The sequence below is a fragment of the Chelonia mydas genome, chromosome 7 (genome assembly GCF_015237465.2).
Source record: "Chelonia mydas isolate rCheMyd1 chromosome 7, rCheMyd1.pri.v2, whole genome shotgun sequence".
Classification (NCBI taxonomy): Eukaryota; Metazoa; Chordata; order Testudines; family Cheloniidae; genus Chelonia; species Chelonia mydas.
In genome coordinates, this window is record NC_057853.1 from 6,842,947 (window position 1) to 6,865,876 (window position 22,930).

The following is a 22,930-nucleotide window of genomic DNA, read 5'->3' on the forward strand; positions in this document are numbered from 1 at the left end:
AACAATCCTACCAAAAATAAAGGACTCATAGCACACTAAAGGCACAGAACTATATTGAGAGAGAAATGGGTAAAAATAGACGTGCCAGGACACAACAAGCCTTCAAGTTATAGAAGAGGCATCTGGAACATTCTCAAATTCCCTCTTGACTGCTGACTATCTGAGTATTCATTCTTCTTGAGCAAAAGCATTTTCAAGTGGAACAAGACGGTACGGCCTACTCATTTTAATCTCATGCCATTCGGGAGGTCAGAAAAAAGAACAAATCTAAATCCTTATCTTCTCAGATGTAGGCCCTCCCTGCCCAAAGTACAACTTTTAACCAAGTTTGTAGCCAGCAAGCTCGGAACAGCATGTGGCCTCGTGCCTGCAATTAACATGGATAGAACTCAGGTCTTGATCCTGAAACGAAGCATAGACTTGGCTGCACGAGCAGGGATTTGAAGATTCACACTTAGCAATAGGCATCTGGTTCACTGGAAGATGGATAGGAGTGCTATGCTACTAGTGTTAGAATAGTTTCCCGGTCGTCTACACTAGGACTGGAAGCTGCAGCTCTCAAGTTGTAACCCAGCCTTCCATTCCCAGCTTGCTGGGCATTCTTTTGGCCGAGATACCTGGTGCCCAATTCATCACTGTCCTGTACCTTGTGCAAGCACTTGTAGCGTGAGTACATGGTGGATCTAAAATATGCTGCCAAATCACAAGGGATCATTTACACCCTCCGAGCACAAAGATATAGTGATAATGGTGAATTGGGCTGTTCTCCCCAATGTAAAAGGAAGATACTGCTACTTTGCATCCTCACAGGTGTGTTGTGCGAATTAAATATTATTTGTCCAGAACTGTGAAAATGTAAGACACTGCACACAAGTAACATCAACCTCTACTTGTCCACAGTGAAGGAATTCCCTTAAAAAATAACCCATGTGGCACTCATGCAAAGGGAATATACAAGCAAAATTCATACTGCCTGAAATTAATGACTCTAGAAGCCTGATTCCCCCATTACAATCAGGCTCCTTTCACCATAAGTGTAATTTGTACCCGATTTATCACCTTATTCTCACTAACACCATGGCTTGGTTCTTTCAGTGAACCTAGAAAGGTGGGCTTTATAATCCATCCCTAAGTGGATGCAGATCACATAATATGCTGCTTTAATTAATGCTTAACGCTTATATAACCCTTTTCATCCATAGAGCTCAAAGCCCTGTACAAAGAGGTCAGCATCATTATCCCTGTTGTACAAAAGGGGAAACTGAGGCAGAAAGAGAATGATTTGCCCGGCAGACCAATGGCAGAGCCAAGAATGGAACCCTGGTGTCTTGAGTCCCAGTTCACTGATCTATCCACTAGGCGCACTAAATCCTCTCCACCCACCACCACTGCCTTTCAAGAACCATGGTGTTAGGTACTGTACATACAGATAGTGATAGAGAGTCCCAGAAAGCTTGAAATGTAGAGACAAGGTAAGACAAGAGTGAGAGAGGAAACAGGCACAAGAAAGGGAAGTGGGTTGCTGAAGATCAGACAGCAGGGTAAGTGGATGTCTGGAATTTTTTTTTTTTTTAAACCTTTTAAACAGTAGTTTTTAATCATTATAATAATCATGGCAACCTATATTGCTTTGCATATTGTATCTGTCCAAATAAATATAGTTCTGGTAAGTGATAACTTTCAGGTAATAATTGAAAATATTTAGGCAAAAGAATCGTTGCCATTTTCAGAAATATTAACGCCATTTATCAATTATGACTATTCCGGCATATACACAGACTTTTCAGTTTAAATTTTAGATTTCATATCACTTTGAGCATCACAGCTGAACACGGAGGACCTTGAAATTCTATGCTGTCTTTTCCCTATAGTTCCTGAAGAATGAACCATATAGAAATTTGACTTTTAATGTCTACACTACACACATTTTTTAAAAAGTCCAATAGAAAATTCAGGGAAACAAACAGGAGCAGCTGTGTGTGAAAATTACACGAAGTCAGAAACCACTAAGTGTGAGCCTGAGGACAGAGAAACACTAAGTCAAGTGCACAAATGCCTTCCACGTGTTCTGGATGGAAAGAAGCTGAATTTTTTAAAGACAAACATGGAAACTGCTTTGAGCAATTTGTCATTTTCAATAGCAGCTCTGGAGCTAGAGAGAGATTTAGACAAGTTAAACAACTTCCTGATAGAGTTGCTGCATGCAATACTCAAATACCACTCATGGCCCGTTATAAAAGGATATTTATATTTAAGCCATAAGGCAAGACTTTGAAAAGTTGTTCAAAGTTTGACATAACCTATTAGGAGGAAGTGACAAGTTTGAAGATGGAAAAGGACATTCCCCCCCCACAACACCCTACTCCATTTTTAATCTAAATTCCAGGCAAAAGAGTTGGACAAACTCAAAAGGTGCAAATATTTATCATTTACTTAGTGACAGAAAAATCCTTTAGAAATGTTGTCGTTTTCTCCAAAGGCCCAAAAGTTAGAACTTAATACAACCCATTGTGCCTAGAAGATATTACCAGACATGGCAGATGAAAGATCATCCAGCAACAGGTTAATGACTGAGCACTTCTCTTCTGCAGAATCTGAGCTTTCAAACAAATGTTTCCAGTTCTTATGATTGCAAAGAAAGTCAACTGCATGTAAATTGGTGCAGTGCTTGTCTCAGGCTGGCTAGCTGCATTCACAATAATTCTAAGGCCTTGTTTACACTAGTGAAATAGAGCAAAAATACTCCCCATTGCTGCTACTACTGGTTCAATTGCACATTGGAAGCCCTAATATAGACAAGTTTCTGGCAATATCCAGCATTGTCAGAGCACATTTAAGCCAGAAGGAGCCTGGCATATTTAAGCCACAGGAGTCTTCTCTACGCTAGGCCTCCTGCCAATTGCTAATGCCAGTGGGAAGTTCTTGCTCAAATTCCCTAGCATAGACAGGGCCTGAAAGTGAAGTGAACTGGACTCATTCATCTCCGAGTGCTGCTCAACCAGATGATGGATGACAATTTAAACAGATCTACAGTGGTAACTACTCAACTGCTGGTCATTTTAGCAGAGCCACTAATTACTCCAGTACTGTAGGTGAAGCTTGAATATTTCAATTTTTAATCACCTAACTTGATCCCTGCACAAAAATGTCCAGGAATCCCAATAATACGTAGGCACTTGTAGCTTTTTAATCACCAAATTTGTCTGGGTTTTGAGGGGTTATGAATGATCCTTGAAGAAAAAATTCACAGTAACCCATCTTCAGATATTCCTTCATGTGCACTTATTGACCCTGTGGTAAGTTCTCCGCTGATAAGGGTTATATGTGCTCTGCATGCATAAGACTTTCAAGACCATTACTGTCAACTATTGCAACTTTATTATAAACCTCAGGACATCTAGCATCTTCCTTAAATCCCCAGCTCCAGGAGGTAAATTATATGATAACCTCATCCTTCATTTAAAATTTAAAAAGTTTCTTACCTTCTTGGTAGTGGAGAAAAGCTTGAAAACAATTTAAGGGTACTCTAAAGGCTTCAAAACCAAAAAGGCAATTAAAAAGAACCCATATTTAAAATCTCCTGGCTTTTAAATCAGTCTCATGATTTCTGAATGCTTGGGCTTGGTAATACAGACTGTTTGTAGAGTATATAAATTAGCATTTAAAAAGATGTTTTTAACTCAAGGTAAGCAAGAGTACAGATATGCTCCCAGACTTGGCATTTTCAAACCTCCCCCTGAGGTTTAGCTTAATGAACTTAAGCAGACCCTAAATCTCAGCTAAATGCATAAAGCAGCATTCTACTCCAGAAAAATACAGCCGTGAGTTTCACATAAGCTACTCTATATCCTTGGGGAGGGGGGTCATTAAGTCTGCCGCATGCTTTCAGATACTGTTAAAACGTGGTTCATTCCCAGCTTCACTGCAGGCTAAACTACGTTCTAAGAAGATTGCTGTATTGCAACTGATTCCCTTGACGCAGTAAGATCAACTACATGGGCAGCCATAATGTTTTATTTCATGAATTCTTACGAAACTGGGGGGCGGGAGAGGAAAGGTCAGTCTCATCTCTCCCTGTTAAATAAAAGGAGGACTTGTGGCACCTTAGAGACTAACCAATTTATTTGAGCATAAGGTTTCGTGAGCTACAGCTCACTTCATCGGATGCATACTGCGGAAAGTGTAGAAGATCTTTTTATACACACAAAGCATGAAAAAAATACCTCCCCCCACCCCACTCTCCTGCTGGTAATAGCTTATCTAAAGTGGTCACTCTCCTTACAATGTGTATGATAATCAAGTTGGGCCATTGCCAGCACAAATCCAGGGTTTAACAAGAACGTGGGGGGGGGGGGAGGGATAGAAAAAAACAAGGAGAAATAGGTTACCTTGCATAATGACTTAGCCACTCCCAGTCTCTATTCAAGCCTCAGTTAATTGTAACCAATTTGCAAATGAATTCCAATTCAACAGTTTCTCGCTGGAGTCTGGATTTGAAGGTTTTTTTGTTGTAATATCGCAACTTTCATGTCTGTAATCGCGTGACCAGAGAGATTGAAGTGTTCTCCGACTGGTTTATGAATGTTATAATTCTTGACATCTGATTTGTGTCCATTTATTCTTTTACGTAGAGACTGTCCAGTTTGACCAATGTACATGGCAGAGGGGCATTGCTGGCACATGATGGCATATATCACATTGGTGGATGTGCAGGTGAACGAGCCTCTGATAGTGTGGCTGATGTTGTTAGGCCCTGTGATGGTGTCCCCTGAATAGATATGTGGGCACAGTTGGCAACGGGCTTTGTTGCAAGGATAGGTTCCTGGGTTAGTGGTTCTGTGGTGTGGTATGTGATTGCTGGTGAGTATTTGCTTCGGGTTGGGGGGCTGTCTGTAGGCAAGGACTGGCCTGTCTCCCAAGATTTGTGAGAGTGTTGGGTCATCCTTCAGGATAGGTTGTAGATCCTTAATAATGCGTTGGAGGGGTTTTAGTTGGGGGCTGAAGGTGACGGCTAGTGGCGTTCTGTTATTTTCTTTGTTAGGCCTGTCCTGTAGTAGGTGACTTCTGGGAACTCTTCTGGCTCTATCAATCTGTTTCTTTAGATAAGCTATTACCAGCAGGAGAGTGGGGTCGGAGGAGGTATTTTTTCATGCTTTGTGTGTATAAAAAGATCTTCTACACTTTCCACAGTATGCATCCGATGAAGTGAGCTGTAGCTCACGAAAGCTTATGCTCAAATAAATTGGTTAGTCTCTAAGGTGCCACAAGTACTCCTTTTCTTTTTGCGAATACAGACTAACACGGCTGTTACTCTGAAACCTGTTAAATAAGGTTGTTCTGTGATCCCATCACAATGGGTTACAACGATCACAGGCAGCAGGACTGGTGAGCAAGTCAGGGTTTAGGGGCTTTGGATTGACTACCTACTTGAGAAGCTGAAGAAGGGAAATGCTATTCCAACAAGTGAGATGTTTACTCAAGATCTAGATAGGCGAGATTCAAGAACTGAATAAATAAAAGCTGACAACAGGGCCCCAAGAACAGACTACCACTTTGCACACACAGGTTAGATGTTACGGTAAAATCCTGGCCCTAATGAAATCAATGGCAAAACTCACATCAGCTACAATGGGGCCAGAATTTCACCCTAAGGATTTATCAGATACATGTTTTGAACACGTTAGAAAACCAATGTATCTTAGAAACTCCAAAGCAGGGATCCCCCAGATTAGCGTGTGGTGGTTCCATCGCACTTCCATATTTATTATTTTATTACCTGGGACCCACAATAGCAATACCTAGCGATCCCAACCCAGGACCAGGGACCCATGGGTCTTGTGCAGTCCCTACACAAGAGAACCTTCAATGCAGGCTTATGACAAGTCATAGCAGGGGGCTAAAACAGAAAAGGGGAAAGGGCACCATAAAATTTACAATAAAACGAGTGTATTTTTGCACACCAAACAGAAGTCTCAGTTCTCCGCCTACCTAGCCGTTGTCAGGTGGCAGTACTCTGCAGGGTTTTGGAAAAAGCCCATAGAATTCTACTGCAGGAACAGAATTTTCTATTAAGTTCAGTAGGTCTGTTCAAAAACCCTATGGAAAGTTTTCAATTTCTATTACATTCCCCAGGAACTTTCCATAAAGGGGGACGGGGGGAGAGCGGGGTGTCTGGGGCAGAGGGAAGAATCTGCAGATAGCTGAAAGATTGCTTTATAAAATTGAACTAAACATCTTCCAAGAACAAGATTCTAACCATACAGTTAATACACCACTGCAGTTAACGCTGGAAAAATAAATACTGTATTCCCAGCCCAAGGGAAGACACCATGATGGCCGCCACCAATACAGATGAGGTTATAACAAATGAGAGAAAACCATCAGGCACAGAGATACAGAAGGAGAACGAAGAATCACTCACCGTGACAAGCTAGTCAAGCAGCCAACATTGTTATGTTTCGACTGCTTCCTCCGGGAACAAAAAGGGACTAATGTACAAAAGTCACTATTGTCATAGTTATTGTATTGTTATGGAGTAAACAATGGTTATGGTGTGTCATATTTCCTGATGTAATAGCACCTGTTCCGCAGTCCTTAGACTAACCCTGGATATCTGGATTTCTCTCAGCTACTTTGCTGTGATCTATATCCACTTTTTGTTCAGCAGACAAAAGAGCGGCTCGTTTCATTTTAGCTTAAGCCACACTACACATCTCTATGCAGGGTTCTGCGGATTCCTGGCTCGGCCACAGGCTTCTCGGTCAAGTCACTTAACCTCTGTGCCTCATTTCCCCCCCCACCCCCATCTAAAAGACAGGCATAACATCACCTCCCTTCTTTCAGCCATTGTCTTGTCTATTTAGATCCCGCAGAACCTCAGAATTATGAACACAAGAGTTATGAACTCACCAGTCAACCACACACCTCATTTGCAATCAGGCAGTAGCAGAGAGAGAGACACACACACACACACACAGTAAATAGCACTGTGTTACACATAAACTACTAAAAAAATATAAAGGGAAAGCAGCATTTTTCTTCTGGATAGTAAAGTTTCAAAGCTGTGTGAAGTCAATGTTCAGTTGTAAACTTTTGAAAGAACACACTCAATGTTTTGTTCAGATGTACGAACATTTCAGAGCTACGAACAACCTCCATTCTCGAGGGGTCCGTAACTCTGAGGTTCTACCGTAGTGAGCTCTCAGGTCAAGGATTGATTCTTACTATGTGTGTGCACAGTACCTCACACAAGGGGGTCTCCCTGCTCCTGTAATACAAATTTAACCCCTGCCCGCCGTAGAACATCCAGTAAGATTTCGCCCCCTTTTCATTCCCACACCACAACCCTTAAAAAAAAAAAAAAAAAAAAAACCACACACCACACACACCCACCACACCACACACAACTGTTACAATTTAACTTTCATCTAAGTTTGCCATTACCTAACTACACTTAACTTTATGGCCTCTAAAATTCCAGAGACTTGTGTGCATAGTGAAGTTAGTTACCTGTCAAAAGATCATGTTTACAGGTGTGCTCTCTTACCAGTAACGACTCACAAGAATCATAAAAAGGTCTCACTAACAGCTGCCTGATAGCACCGGTGAGAAAGAGAAAGAATCTGAAACTCGTTTTAATCACCAAGCAGCACCGTGCCACGTAACTCTGCTTACAACGTCAGGTCCATTTAAAGGACTGAAATCTAACGCGTGTGCAGCCCTTTCACAAGTCACGTGATCCTTTCGATTACTTACAGGCCAATTGTTATGAAAGCTGTTTTGCCAAGAGAATCCCGCATGCAAGTACAGTACTGAAATGTCTTTAAAGGACCAGGGACCACCCAAGTCTCAATATAAAGTAACATGGGTGTAAACCAGTGGTTCTCAACCTATTTTCCATTGTGGGCCACGGCCGCATCCACACAACATATAGACACACTACCTGTCTGGCCCTAAGGAGGTCTCACAGGCCGCAGCTGTGTGCTGACTGGGCTGTGGGTGGTGAACCACTGGTACAAACTCTTGCTTGCTCATAAGGGTTTTTGATTTCCTTGCATTTTTTAAATAATGCTTCAGCTTCAGGGTGGCCAACTTCTGCCATTGATTGTGGATCTTGTGATATTTTGTCGCTCTCAAAACCCCCAACTCTTGGAGTCCCATCAACATCTCACCCTTCCTTCCAAAAGTCTCTAGCACTCATTGCTGCAGAAAAAAAGTTTGAAAACCTGAATCCTAAAGGCTCAAACACTGAATAAAAAGAACTCAATTTATTATTTTTATAATCTCATGGGGAAGGTTGGTGGGGTGGGGCAGAAAAGGGTCAAACTCATGATTACTGAGTATTTGGGATAGGCACGTCTACTCCTGGATTCTATGTATGGTCCATACTATAGTTGCCCTGCACTACCAACACCTTTGCAGCACCACTAAGGGATCCCTAGCATAGGCAAGGCTCCTATGAGCACCGGGAGTCTTAAAGCCACGTCTTGTAACCCTGCTCAGAGCAGTTCTGTGCCTCTCACACACATGCTTACAGAAACCAAAGAAAGGGAGAAAGTTACTAGGATTTAGCACTCCAAGCTCTATATCTACTATAGAAAGATTCTACAGCGTCACAAGAGGTTCACAAAGCTCATATTTTATATCCGCTCCAATAATCCCTAAATTAGGCAAGAAGACAATACCGTTTCTACATACAAGTAAATGATCATTATCCACAGGAGGAGAAGAAAAAAAGTTCAGGCTTTTAGAGAGTTCCATTAATAATATAGTACTTGAGAGGTGTTGGGGAGAAGGGGGGGGGAATTGCTAATCAATAGGTTTGTATGCACTCTTATTATATAAATTTGACGTCTCTGCACAAAAATCTAATTTGTAGTCCTCGCAAGTTTTTTTTTTTTACATGGGCAAGAGTCAACTTGACATGGAAAAATAAAAGAACTAATTCAATTTTAAAAGTAAAACAATTAGGCATTCGCAAGCCAAATGTGTAGCTTTTAATCTCTTGTACCCTAAGAATTACACTGCTGTCCTGCTGCAAAGAATCAGTGCAAATTAACAAGGTATTTCATATTAGTCTCTTCAGTGTTCAAGCTAAACAAGAAAATAAAATCTCTGGTCTAGAAAAGAGAAGCATATATATTTGACCCATATCCCCAGATCTCCAAAAGGTTCTTTGGGAAAGGAAAAGGGCTGAGGAAAACAAAAATGAGGAACTCACACGTCTTGGATTATGTAGCGGACGGATAAACTTGAAACAAAGCTGTCACACAAGTAGCATTCTCCCAACCCAGAAAATAGGAATTCTCAACAGCAACACATTACCAAGAGGAGTTTCTGCTGAGGCCGACAACAGCTCCAAATATGGACAAGCCATCTATTTATCTAACACAGCTACTGACATGCTATTTTACAGCAGCATAGTGCTGAAAATCCCCCTGGCTGCACATACAGTATGCAGAGGGGAGAGCTGTGGACATTCCCTGCTCGATGTCACATGTGGGCTGTCTTCATATGCATCTCTGCTTCTGCAAAGCCATCCTTTGTAGTTAACATTTGGCCCATTCTACTATAAAGTGTGCGAAATAGCACCTCAGCAGTCACAGCCCCAATCCCGCTCCTTCTCAAGTCAATGGCAAAACTCCCACTGGATTACAGCAGGCACACCCCAATCCTGCTCCACCATACAATAACTCTTCTTGCCAAATCCTTACGGCGCGTGTGGATAAGTAGGAGAGCTCATTCTGTAACAGCTTATACGGCTACAGTTTCATTTTACGCACAGTATAAAGCATGATATTCATAGCGAAATAATCAGATTTACAGCTTATCTATAGAAATACACACACACACACACACTCATTTAGCATGTCTGCATTGAGCAATAAGCCCAGTTCGCCTGGATTGTTAGGGTTCAGAGGGGCTGTCCTAATGACATTATTCATTAGAACTGTGTCCTTGTTTCCTGTAGAGCCAGAAATGAGACCCTCCAGCAACTTCTGTCCACCTTCACAGGGCTCCTTGCCCTTCCACTGTGGCTGCCTCTTCTGATTCCATCTCCATATCAGACTAAAATTAGCAGCAGGAAGGCTAGGTAAGTGAGTCAGGGATTTCAGGAGTCTGGAAGATATATCCCTCTCCTCTACTCCAATGCTTCTAGGAAACTTACTCTATTACCTGCCACCCAGTCATATGTCCTTCCGCGAGCCATCCGTTTCCTACCACTACTCTCCCAGTTAATTGCTCCTCTCCAGTTATGACCTGCTGCAACGTCCTTCACCATCCTCCAAAACCATCCCAAGTTCCTTAACCCCATCAAGGACAATTTCCCCCAAGGAAAGTTACACATATGCTCACTCTTCTCCCCTCAATCCCTGCTACTCACAATCATCTCAAGAAGGATCTCAGTGGGGAGGGCGTTCTGAAATCTGGGCACTCATCTCTCTCTCGCTCACTTGATTGGGGGTATACCTACACCCAAAGGTTTAGATGTTGGATAATTTAAAAACTTGTAAATTTGCACCTGTGACCGTTTAATGCAAGCAGCTATACTAACATAGAAGCAGAAGTTGAAAAGCAATGTCATTTAAAGTACAAAGTCACTATTTGCTTGGGGAGGTAGGGGATTTTGGGAGGGGAAGAAAGGGATTTATTTTAAATAATATTTTCTTTTCATAAATGTCTACGTTAAATATCCAGAGCTGACTTAAAAAAAAAAAAAAAAAAAAAAGAGTCACTTGCATTAAGGAAATAAAGAAACTTCAAAAGTGATAGTAAAATGCTAAGCTGAAGATTCCAAAATTGTGGGAGAATAATCCAAACCACTGTACACTTTTGTCAAGTGCTAGCAAACCATGGAAAACTGATCATTTCTTCCTATACATTGCAACTGTATGTGCCTTTGTTCTGACTAAAGCCAGGTTTCAAATAAAAGGGCTGGCATGAATGTGTGTGTCAAAGTGTATGAAGACCGTACATTTAGCATGATCTTCTCATCCTACAGTGAGCTGTATTACTTGGTTTAAATGGACTAGCCTCCACCACATCTAACAAAAATTTTAACTACGGAGCTTTTTTAAAAATTGTGACACAAGCCACCTCAAACTAAGAACTGTTTTCAGTCAAACAACAAGTCTGTGAAAATGTAACCAAAAAAGCCAGGATCTGCAGGAAAAACTGATTTGGTTTCTTTTAAAACAAACAAACAAAAAAAACTACTAAATGCAACTTTCAAAGACTGGTGGTTAAGAATATTTACATTATTACTAACACAATGCAGAAGAAAGAAGTCATTTCAGACTAGAAGCTGACAAAGGCAGAGTCAGGAACTAGCATAGAGAATGTTGCTGAAAAATTCTGAAAAATATTGCTGAAAAATTCAGGAAGCCATTTAAAGTGTCAATGCATAGAGGATAGATGGTGTGTCTGACCTTTAGAGACTGAAGGATGGATCTGGCTGAAAATATCCCAGCTGCCCCGAGCCATGCAACTCCCAGAAGTCTGTGAAGGATGTTACCCACCTAGCCTGCCCATAAATATAAAACCATACCAGCTCAGTGGCAGACAACTACCAAGGTCATTTGGAAGTGGAGAACTCATGCCCATCCCCCGCAACCTTCCACCATTCTCAAGGCAGGTTGTTTCTTCCCCTCCTGGTCAGAGGCTGCCAATCACGTAGGTGCTATTGCAGAGCTCGGATTGTCTTCGCTCATTTGTGGCCATGGGTTAATGAGGTGCAGACAAAATCGGTGTGTTGGTATTTAGACCAGGCGTATTTAGAAACAGCAGTACTTGCCTCCACTAGATCAGTGGAGCCCTGCAGGGGAACCATGATATCCAGACACCAAGCGCTGCTAAAATGCCATGTTTGGATAGCGAGAAACTCCCAAAGCCTAGAGAACCACCTAATGCTTCTTCCCAAAAAGAAAAAAAACTAACAGCCGATCCAGATTCTCCGTTCTTGGGAAGGGATAACCTAACCCAGCACGCAACTCCTGAAAGAGCTGGCACAGGGTTTCCTTCACATACCAGGGACTAGTCGCCAAAGCTGAAGAGCTGAGCAGTATTTCCATGCTGCAACAGCCGCAGAAACTCCTCACATCCTAGGTGGGGTTTTCCATCGGTGTAATTAATACACCTCTCCGAGAGGAGGTAGCTAAGTCAATGGAAGAATAGCCACCTCTACAGTGGAGGTTAGGTCAACCTAACCACATGGCACAGGACATGACTTTTGTCACAGCCCTGAGTGATGTAGGTAGGTCAATAAGTTTTAGTTGTAGATCAGGCCTGAAACAAAGTGAAAGCCAAGCCATCAAGTTTGGGGAACATTTGCGGGGGAGAGGAAAAGGGATGAGGATTGCTTACACTGATGTTTCTGCGTATGCAGTAGCTGGTCTCACATGTGCAGTGATGCTGGGTGTTTAGCCTGAATGAGACCTTCTGAGGGACAATTTTATTTCCTTTACATCCGAGTTCAATATTTTAAACTGAATTAAGGCTGCAGATATGTATCCAGAAGTTAATACATTACAACATTGTAATTTTTTTTTAAAAAAATAAATAAGCAAACAGAAAGACAGGAAATTCAATGTTAAGAGTTTCTCTTAAAATTGTGTCGTGTCAGGAAAAACCATTGAAATGCAGCATGGCAGTGCACAGGTCACATACCCTAAACAATCCCCACCCCCTTCTTTGTAAGGCAGACGACATGTCAAGACTGGGAAGATGAATTGCCACCTGACAGCTAGTAGTTGACCTGTTAACTATGGACACCTTAGCTCTGCAGCAGCTCCAGGTGACATTCTGGCTCGGAAGGTCTAACCTGGCCATTCCCACCTTCTAGCCAGGAAAAAATGGAGAGTGCTCTGCCCACAGCCCTGTCACCGCATGTATCGCAATTGTCAAACTACGTCCATTCTGTCCAAGCTGGGGTCTTGTATTATTAAATCACAGTCTTAATGAAGACACTGGATTTATGGCTTATTACAACAATCTGTAACCCACTAACTCCCCCTTTTTTGCCCTACGCCTGTAGCAGTGTTAACTGGCCACTTCACCTTGAATGGTCTCCTACAATACCTGGTTTCGGAGTAGCAGCCGTGTTAGTCTGTATCCGCAAAAAGAACAGGAGTACTTGTGGCACCTTAGAGACTAACCAATTTATTTGAGCATAAGTTTTCATGAGCTACAGCTCACTTCATCGGATGCATTCAGTGGAAAATACAGTGGGGAGATTTTATATACACAGAGAACATGAAACAATGGGTGTTACCATACACACTGTAACAAGAGTGATCAGGTAAGGTGAGCTATTACCAGCAGGAGAGGGGGGGGGGGGGGGAAAAAAAAAAACCACACACACCTTTTGTAGTGATAATCAAGGTGGTCCATTTCCAGCTGTTGACAAGAACATGTGAGGAATGGGGGGTGGGGGGGGAGGGGGGGCAGAGACACATGGAGAAATAGTTTTACTTTGTGTAATGACACATCCACTCCCACCCGGAAATCCTGGACGCCCCATCATCTCAGGCATTGGCACCCTGACAGCAGGATTGTCTGGCTATGTAGACTCCCTCCTCAGGCCCTACGCTACCAGCACTCCCAGCTATCTTCGAGACACCACTGACTTCCTGAGGAAACTACAATCCATCGGTGATCTTCCTGAAAACACCATCCTGGCCACTATGGATGTAGAAGCCCTCTGCACCAACATTCCACACAAATATGGACTACAAGCCATCAGGAACAGTCTCCCCGATAATGTCACGGCAAACCTGGTAGCTGAATTTTGTGACTTTGTCCTCACCCATAACTATTTCACATTTGGGGACAATGTATACCTTCAAATCAGCGACACTGAGACATTACTTCAAGCAAATAGTCTATCATTAGTCATGTCTATTACAGTACTGCATAGGGGATGAGAATCCAACCCCACCATGCTAGGCACTGTACAAACACAGCATGAGACAATCCCTGCCCCAAAGAGCTGACAATCATTCTGAAGAAACAAGCAGGCACACGGGGGGAGGGGGAACACAGAAGCAGAAAAATCAATGCAGTGGTGGCAAATTAGTAATTTAAATTGTTTCAATGAGGTTATGTTAAAAGGGGATTAGCTAGATGAAGAGACAAAGGGAGAGAGAGAGAGCTGGAGACCAGGAGGAAAGGGGTGAGAGGGCCTAGAGCATATAGCCAATCTGTACAAGGGCAAGAAGTGAGAACTACAGAAAGGAGTCTGAGGACACCAGTAGTGTTCTTTGGTCCCTGGTTAAAGTGCTTTCTCTAGCTGCTCCTATCTCTGTGAAAGGCAGCACAGCCCAGAGCAGGGGCAGATGATAGTATCTAATCATAATATTTACACAAGACGTCACTGGCTCCCTGTGACACAGGTAAATATTAACCCTGTTTCACAGCTGGAAAAGCAGTCAGAGAGAGTTTAAAGGGACTTGAATGGGAGTCTAGTATCGGGCTGTGAAAAAACGAGGCTGTAACCCTTGCTCTGCCACCGATTCACCGTGTAGCCTCGGACACCTGATAAACTCTAATCCTCAATTTTCCCACCTGTAGAATGGAGTTAATACAAGCCTAACTCTCAAGGAGTTCAAGTTGTGAAGCTTAATTCATGTAAAACACTATGTGATCCTTGGAAAAAAGGTATCCTAAGGGCACTGCAGCATTATTAAGGCTACACTGGATATGTCTACACTTGCAGTTAGACATCCCCAGCTGGCCCACGCCTGCTGACTCGGACTCACACTGCTTAATGGCAGCATAGATGTTAAGGCCTGGGCAGCTCCAGCCCAATCACATACACTACGATTAAGCAGTCCTTTAGCCCAAGCCAGCTGGCACGGGTCAGCCGCAGGTGTCTAACTGCAGTGCAGATGCATCCTCAGTGTTACAGAGTTGGAAGAAGACCTAAGGAGATCCTGATTCCAGTGTTCTGCTCAGCCCAGTAAACGACACTGCCCTCCCCAGCATAGGTGTTCAGGCCTGTGCTCACAGCTGGTAAATTCCATCAGGACTCTGACAGAGGACGTTCTTGGCCAGCAAACTACCCAGTTTGCTGGGCTGAAGTCTAACAAATAGTTTGCGAAATCTGCTGGAAACTGAAGCAGGCCCCAAATGTTACCGAAACTCCAAGTAACCACCACCCTATCCTTTCCCAAGCTAATCCTACGCACAGGGTCTATTCACAGCCTCTAGCATAAAATAAGTTTGGACTTTGTAAACCAAGATTTCCGAGATCTATAGTCTACCACTGAAAAAAGAAGGAAGTGTTTTTCAAAGTTCGTTATCAGTGCCACATCTTGGGAATGGCTTGGCAAATGCACCTGAAAGTTGGCCAAAAAGTTATCCTTCAGCAGAAGTGCTTCAAATTTGGTACGTGTGCCCTAAGGACCTTGTTTTGAGGAACTGGGTGGAGAAGTGCGTATGGATGTGATCAAACCAGGTCTGAGAACGGATGCAACTTCAAGTATGACAAGATTAGCAACCCAATCACACATATCCCTACATTTTATCCCTTTAGCAATAAGACACTCACGTTTTGGCCATCAAACTTGCTGAATGTAGTCCTTAAAGTTATTAAAGAGTTATACAGCAGGTGAATTTCATGTTTCACATTTAGCAGATTAGCAACTCAGACCTGAAGCACTTTTGCCATAAAGTAAAAATTCAGTTTAAAAAATCCACTAGAACTGTGTTAATATCTTATCATTGCAATAATTTTGAAACATTGCTTGTAATTATGCTATAATTGTGGTTTAAATGTACTGCAGTACGACAGCCCATAAAGAGAGCCTAGAGTCTCATCACATAATAGGCTGAAAGATTCAATTTACTGTGAAAAACATAATCCAATTTTTTTTACATTAAAGGCTCATATTAACTCTTTAAAATGTTAATAATGGCAGAGCTGTTAAATTAAGACTGTGACTGAATAACTCTGAGATGGTAACCACTCTTGGTAGAGGAGGACATAAAGGTATGTGCATGGATGCATAGCTAATCATTTTGCCACAAGCAGGGTCAATTTTCACATTCTAAATCCTAACAAATGCTTACAGTGTATAAGCTCGATTGTGGTAAAAACCTGATCTTCACGACAATGATACTTTAATACACAACAGTCTATGTTTCATGTGTGCTAAGAGCAGTAATATTTTAGATGCACAGAATTTCTGATCAACTCACGGACAGGGACTGCATCTTCACCGATTTGATGCTTGGATAGCAGCTAGCACATTGTGGGTGTTATTGCAGTATAAATGGTGAACATAATCTCTAAAGTCCAAAATAGATGCAGACCTCAAAAATGCCAGTATGAAATTTTTGATCAGTACAAATTTATGTTGTTATCCGTACTTCAGATTCTATTATCTAAACGTTGGATGTGGGTCAAACTGGAAATGCACAGGGAATTGTCAACGTGGTTTTGTTTGACATTTTTGTTAAGTGTTGAAACAAAACAAAAACACAATCCTTTATTAGAACCAAAAGGAGAGATCACATGATATACCAAGGAAGTAAATTCTTAATAGCGGCAAGAGTTTTATAAACTCATTTGCATTTACCTAAACCAGGAAGATGGGAGTCCAAAATAAACATGGGATGCAAATATTTTTACATTTCACAGAACTGTGCATCAGTGTCCGAATTTGATCAGTTTTAGTGCCAGCCATGGGTTCTGTAACCTACCTATCACATGTTTAACGTTACCTATTAACCAACCTGACACCCTGCTTTCCCGGTCTATGTAAAACTACTGGACACGAATTCATAGAGACATCAAGTTATTTTTATATTTGTTGATGTTTTACATGAAAAATAATTAGAATATACCACATCCCCCACGGCCCCCTTTCGGGGAAATGATGTTAGAATATACGCTCATGCAGAAAACTTTTAAAGGGGCTGTTTTATTCACATGAATAGATTCCAACACTTCATGGCGGGTCAGATGTAATTAATGCCAGTGCTCCATAGAAACAGACTGTCAACTCACCATGTTTTAGAACTTCTCCCAGGGTCAAGGTAAGGTTTTAAAAAGAAACAAACATACATGACAGCAGATGATAAACCATAGTTACTACCATTTGGAAATGAATGTTTGCCCTTGTTTACCTTATACTTGACTTTAAAAAAAAAAAATCCCCTCCCCCTCCATACTGACTTCAGAGTAACCCAAAAACATCACTCATGTAAACTGATCCTCATGTACCATAACTTCAGCCGGTAGTAGTTAAGAAAAAAATTAAAAACAATTTTTAAAAAAAAAAAAGTGCACAGAGGTCTTAGTTTTCTTCAACAACCTTTTCATTTATAGTGACCAGGAGAACTTGTACAACTTGACATATGCCATCTAATCAAAGAGTTTAAAAAAAAAAATCTGACTAATCTTGAACTAGCCCCCAATCTCTGTATTTCACGAGAGAACAAAGACGAAAAAGACATCCTGTTTTAAATGAAAGGCACACAACTGATCTGTTATGGAGAAGTTGTTAACTTGTCCATTGTCAAGAACAGCATGTTAAACCCCTGTTTTTTGTTGTGCCAGGCTCTCTCAATCAGGATACAACAACAAGAGAGAAAAATGTTAAAAAAAAAAAAAAAAAACGTTCTGTCAAGTATTGCCTATTTATCCAAAGGATAAAATTGTAAGTTTATTGCAGGAAGCTACAATATTAAGCATGGACAGATCAAGATATTATGCTAATGCAAGTCTTACACTATCAAATGTGTGATATTAAAATCAATGGGAGAAAGCAGGGCCGGTTCTAGGATTTTTGCCGCCCCAAGCAAAAAAATTTTTGGCTGCCCCCACTTTTTTTTTTTATGCCCCCCCCTGCCCCCAGCTCTGCCCTAACCCTGCCCCTTCCCAACCTCTTCCCCAAATCCCCGGCCCCGCCTCCTCCCCCGGGCGTGCCGCATTTCCCCCCCACATTGCTTCCTGCGGCTTCCCCCCCCCCCCCGCAACCCCCTGCCCTAGCTCAACTCCGCTCCGCCTGCTCCCCTGAACACACCTCCGCTCCACTTCTCCCCCCTCCTTCTCAGGCGAGGGAGAGGCAGCGCATTCAGGGGAGCAGGCGGAGCGGAGGTGAGCGAGGGCGGGGAGTGCAGGAAGTAACGGGCGGGGGGGGGGGGGTAGAGGAACCGCTTCCCGCCCCAGCTCACCTCCGCTCCACCACCACCACCTCCCAAGAGCGCGCCGCCGCTCGGCTTCTCCTCCCTCCCTCCCAGGCTTGCTGCGCGAAACAACTGTTTTGCGTGCGGCAAGCCTGGGAGGGAGGGGGGAGAAGCGGAGCGGCGGCGGTGCGCTCAGGGGAGCGGGTGGAGGCGGAGCGGAGGTGAGCTGGGGTGGCGGGGGAACATTTCTAGGGGCGGCATGGCCGGCGCTGGAATGCCACCCCTAGAAATGTGCCACCCCAAGCACCTGCTTTGTTTTGCTGGTGCCTAGAGCCGGCCCTGGGAGAAGGAGCGAAAAGGTGGGTGAGGTAATATCTTTTATTGGATCAACTTCTGTTGGTAACAGAGATAATCTTTCGAGCTCACCCAGAGCTCTTCTTCAGGAGAAGTAGCATCAGGTTTGCACTCTTTACTTAGATGAAATTAAGTGGTCCATACAACTATATTTATTAATTCAAGTAGAACTGATCATCAATTTGTTTGAAACTGAAACAACAACAGAAAGGAAAAGTGGTCCATTTTAAAAACACTACACCTCAGACTTAAAACATTTTCCATTGTTTTGATTTTTCACTTTTACCTTTACTGGCCTAACTCTGACAGCACTGAAAGGTATTAAGTCAAGTTTCAGGCGCCCTTTTTCTCCCAAAGCAAAAGATTATAAAATTATGCTTTTAACAAGTAATACAAAAAAAAAAAAAAAAGCACCTATGGGGTAAAGCTGTTCACTTATTCCACATTAAAAGGACAAGGGAAATTAAAGCACACATAAATCCCATATGAACAGTTACTTCTATTAACCCTTATAAACAGTTACTCCAGTTAGCTGTACTCTCATGTGCCCCCCCAATCACCATAGTATCCAAGTGCCCATTCAAACTGAATACTCACTACAGAAAAGAAATATAATTAAAGAAAGAAAGCATTTGCATTTTGAATTGTTATCCTATAAAGCTTGGTTTTAATGATGAAGAGTGTGTTTAACCTATAAAACCTTGATTTCACAGTTGTTTTTTGTTTGTGTGTTTGTTTTAACTGCAAGATCAAATCAGTTATTTTCTCTGTTCAAGCCTGCAGATGACTGACTTATTTATAGTAAACTTCCTGTTTTTCCAGCCTTGTAGATGTCCTACAAAGCAGACAAGCCAATAAAGTATGTAAGTTTCCAGTTTAAGTTTGTCACAAAACTTCAGCATCAGTTCAGCAGGCACTGAGGACTGGGGAGGGGGGAGGGGAAATGGAATCAGACAGTTAAAACGTGTTTACACTCCTTCACTTAACACTTTATTTTGCAGCATGTTTTAGTAACATGCAACTCTTGCTGAATATGATCACTTAAAATTACATTAAAAGGGAAACTGCTACTGGAAACTGACATAGAAATCATGCCTTTTAAATAGGCTTGGAAGGATTAGATTTTTATCAGTAAAGGTTGGTAAACATCCATTTCACCATACAGACACAAACCAATGACATTTTATTTCCATCAATAACAGACATTTACAGAAAGGCATAGAAAGAAAAATGCTGCTTGAGAAGTTACTGGAGTTTGATGTAGGGATATTTACTTTGTATATTTTGACATGTGATGTTGATAATTTGTGTTTTAAAGCTTTATAAAGCTTTAACTTTTTGCATCTCAGTGTCTGCAGTCATTAACTATTGTCTAATTCCCCTGCGCCCCATTGCCTGACGCTCCCCCATATTTTCTTGCAACTGTGAAAATTTAAATAAATAAAATTTGGTAAAAAATAATGCTTAAAACCCATAATTCTGCACAACTGTGAAAATCTCAAATTATTATTGTGATTATCAAAACAAGTAGTTCTTATGTAAAATCTTAAAACCCCATTTACATTTCTTTATGTTTATTTATTCTGTGCATTTCACTCAGCCAGGAAAATGAAAATCAGTTTCTCATTGTTCATAGTCAATTCCACTTCCATGTTTTCAGTGCCGAGGTCTGTGTGTTACAAATACAGCAGGGGAAAGAAGACAATTGCTCCCACTACAGTTGGGGAAAAAAAATGTGGGGGGGAGGGAAGGGGGACATTTCTATTGATTTTAGGTTTTATAAGTTATCTTGCTCTGATACTTCTTTATGTAACATGTGGGGCAATTTTGAACTGACATGCCATTTTTAAAAGGAAGCAGACGTTTATTACAGTGACAACTCAAGATTACACATTATTACATAAACGTACCACATGGAACAATACACTACCCTTCCTAAAATTTCCTCTGACAATGGAAGTGTGAATAATGTCCATAGAACAAGTGCATAGAACCTACAAAACTAGCTTTTAATAGGGCTAAGCAGACAGAAGTTCAGAGGAGAGCTCTGCTGATTTACAAGAAGGGCATCAGCCAAACAACAAAAACAAGATTAATTCTCTTTTGGGTCAAGTAAATAGGTTGTTGCCTGCACATCAACTACACAAAACATCGCTGCATTTGCCAAACACAGCAAATCCCTCCACTTTGGGATGTGTACATGTTTGTGCAGTAATAAACTTTCCCCTAAAGAGTCTACTGAATTATCCTAACAGAACTTCCCTTCCTGCCTCCATTTATAGATGACTCTGGTGTGCTAGGCCACCATGCAAACCTACAGGTGTTCCAATAGAATCCTGTTTATTTCAAAATCCTGGGTATACAAATAACCTTAACAGCTGCTGCAACAAGTCCCACACTGGAAACTACAACCCTATTATCTAGACCTGCTGTGCTGACCTGTTAAATGTGAAGCTGCCTTTGCACATGGGAAGACTCTAGCTTTTGTCTTCCATTGCCTCATTTGAGAGCTATATCTCATACAATCCCTTCACCTCCCTTCCGCAAGGCTCAAAGTGATGCAGAAATGACCTACTGCCAAGAGTGAAAGCAAGGCCAAAATAACCATTCCAAGGGGGAGGATAGTTACATCTTTTCCCTTCCTCCTGGACACTCCATGCCAACCCTTTGACAAGCTAAGGAAGGCAGCTGCCAATCACATGCCTCTAGCAAGACCCTAACCAGTCTATCCAGCAGTGCAACCAAATGCTACAAGTCTATGGGATGCATCCCTGCTGCAGGAGTCAATCTTTCAGGAAATTCCTCCGGGTCCAGTGAAATGAAATATTTGTTTTGTTCCCTAATAGAATTAGCTAGCAGATCCAAGCATTTCGCTCCACAAAAGGCTAAGCCTCCAGAACTGCCTGTAGCTAGAGGTTTCGGTACACTTTAAAGAATGTCTGAAGGGAATTGCTCATTGTGCTCAAGGCAGGCCAGCCTTGAAGGCAGTAAAACTTAAAAGATTTACTTCCCCATGAAAACCGGGCTCTGAACGCACAGGGGAACCTAAATGACGCCCAATTACAGGCTTTGCATGGAAGAGAGCAAGGTGTTCCAAAGGTCATGTTCCGACCCTTGATGACAGATAAAAATGAACCATTTGTATGCCAACCATTTAACCACACCAATAAGCTGCCCCTGCCTGGCGTTTTCCATTTGATCTCTGTGATCCCACACTGCCCCATGAAGGGAGAGAGAGGGGCTGGTCACCTTGGTTGCATGTTCTGATGGGGGGGGGGGGGGGGGAAGAAGCACAACTCCGGTGCAAACAATTCATCACCGTCCGAAGTCACTGTTTTGCCACTCAGCAAGCCTGGCAGAGGGAGAGACCCAGGGTTTGCCCCTGGCCCTACCCGGACTCTATGCCAGGTTAACCCGGGGGGTGCGGATCTGCGCTCGCGAAGGCGGAGAGAGCCCAAGGCTTCCCCGGCGGCGCTGAAGCCGTGCCCCGGCCCATGCTGGACCCAGCCTCCCCTCCGGTCCGCACGCTGCCCCCCCCCCCGGCCACTGCGCGCCCGGAGCCGGCCGGGAGAGAGGCCGCTCAGCCGGCAGGTGGAAAGCCCAGAAGTTAGGTCCCGCTTGGAAAAACTTCACCCCCCCCCCCCAGCAAACCCAGGGGAAGGAGGAGAGGCGGGGGGAGTTAGTGGCCCAGCCCGGGGGCTGGTAGGGTGTGGGGGGGGTTGCCTTGCACCCCAAGTGCCCCCCCCGGCTCTCCCCTGCCGCCCCCCCCCCTTTACCTTGTCTCACGGCTTTGACCGCGATGGGCTCCTGGCAGCTCCGGATCACTTCCAGCACGTCGTAGCGGGGCAAGCCGGACACGCGGACCCCCTGCACCTCCAGCAGCAGCTCCCCGGGGCTGAGCCCCCCGTCTTCGCCCCCGGCCAGCACCGGCGGGCCGCCCTCCTCCGCCGTCCCCACGTAGGGGAACTGCCCGTGCTCCGCTCCCCCGAGCAGGGGCAGCCCCGGCCGGCCGCCGGCCGCCCGGCTGGCCGCGCACTGGTGCACCCGGCTGCTCCAGTGGTTCTTCTTCTGGATCACTTTGGACATGGTGGTGCCGGCTCCGGCTCCGGCTCCGGCTCCCCCCCCTCGCCCCGCCAACCAAGCGGATGCAAAACAGGTGGCCCGGCGGGGCGAGCCTGGCTTGGCGCACAACTTTCCCCAGCCGCTCAAGCCATGCTCCGGCTCCGGCTCCGCCTCCCCCCTAGCTCCTGGCTCCGGGTCCGGTCCGGTCCGCCCGTCCGGACAGCGCCCGGCAGCTCCCCCACTCCCGGGCTGCGCGGAGCCCGCTCGCCAGGAAGCGGCCGCGGCCCCTTTAAGCCGCTACAAAGACGCCGCTTGTTTGGTTACATTTCAGCCCGTCCCGTTCCAGCCGGGAGCCCGAGGAGCCGCCGGCGCAGGCGCCCTGCGC

The 22,930-nt window shown here is 43.6% G+C and overlaps 1 protein-coding gene across 50 annotated transcripts in view; it reads right to left on the minus strand.

Moving 5' to 3' along the window:
• Nucleotides 1-22,892, minus strand: part of MAGI1 (membrane associated guanylate kinase, WW and PDZ domain containing 1) — a 477,139-nt gene extending 454,247 nt beyond the window's left edge. For 26 of the 50 annotated variants that reach the window (XM_037903494.2, XM_037903478.2, XM_037903499.2 and 23 more), the window contains exon 1: nt 22,260-22,886. In XM_037903494.2, coding sequence (XP_037759422.1) covers nt 22,260-22,569 — 310 coding nt within the window. In that variant the 5' untranslated portion in view covers nt 22,570-22,886. Of the gene's footprint in view, nt 1-22,259 lie in introns of all 50 variants that reach the window. The other 24 variants (XM_043550829.1, XM_043550828.1, XM_043550822.1 and 21 more) reach the window with 3 other exon arrangements.
• Between the last annotated feature and the right edge of the window lie 38 nt (nt 22,893-22,930).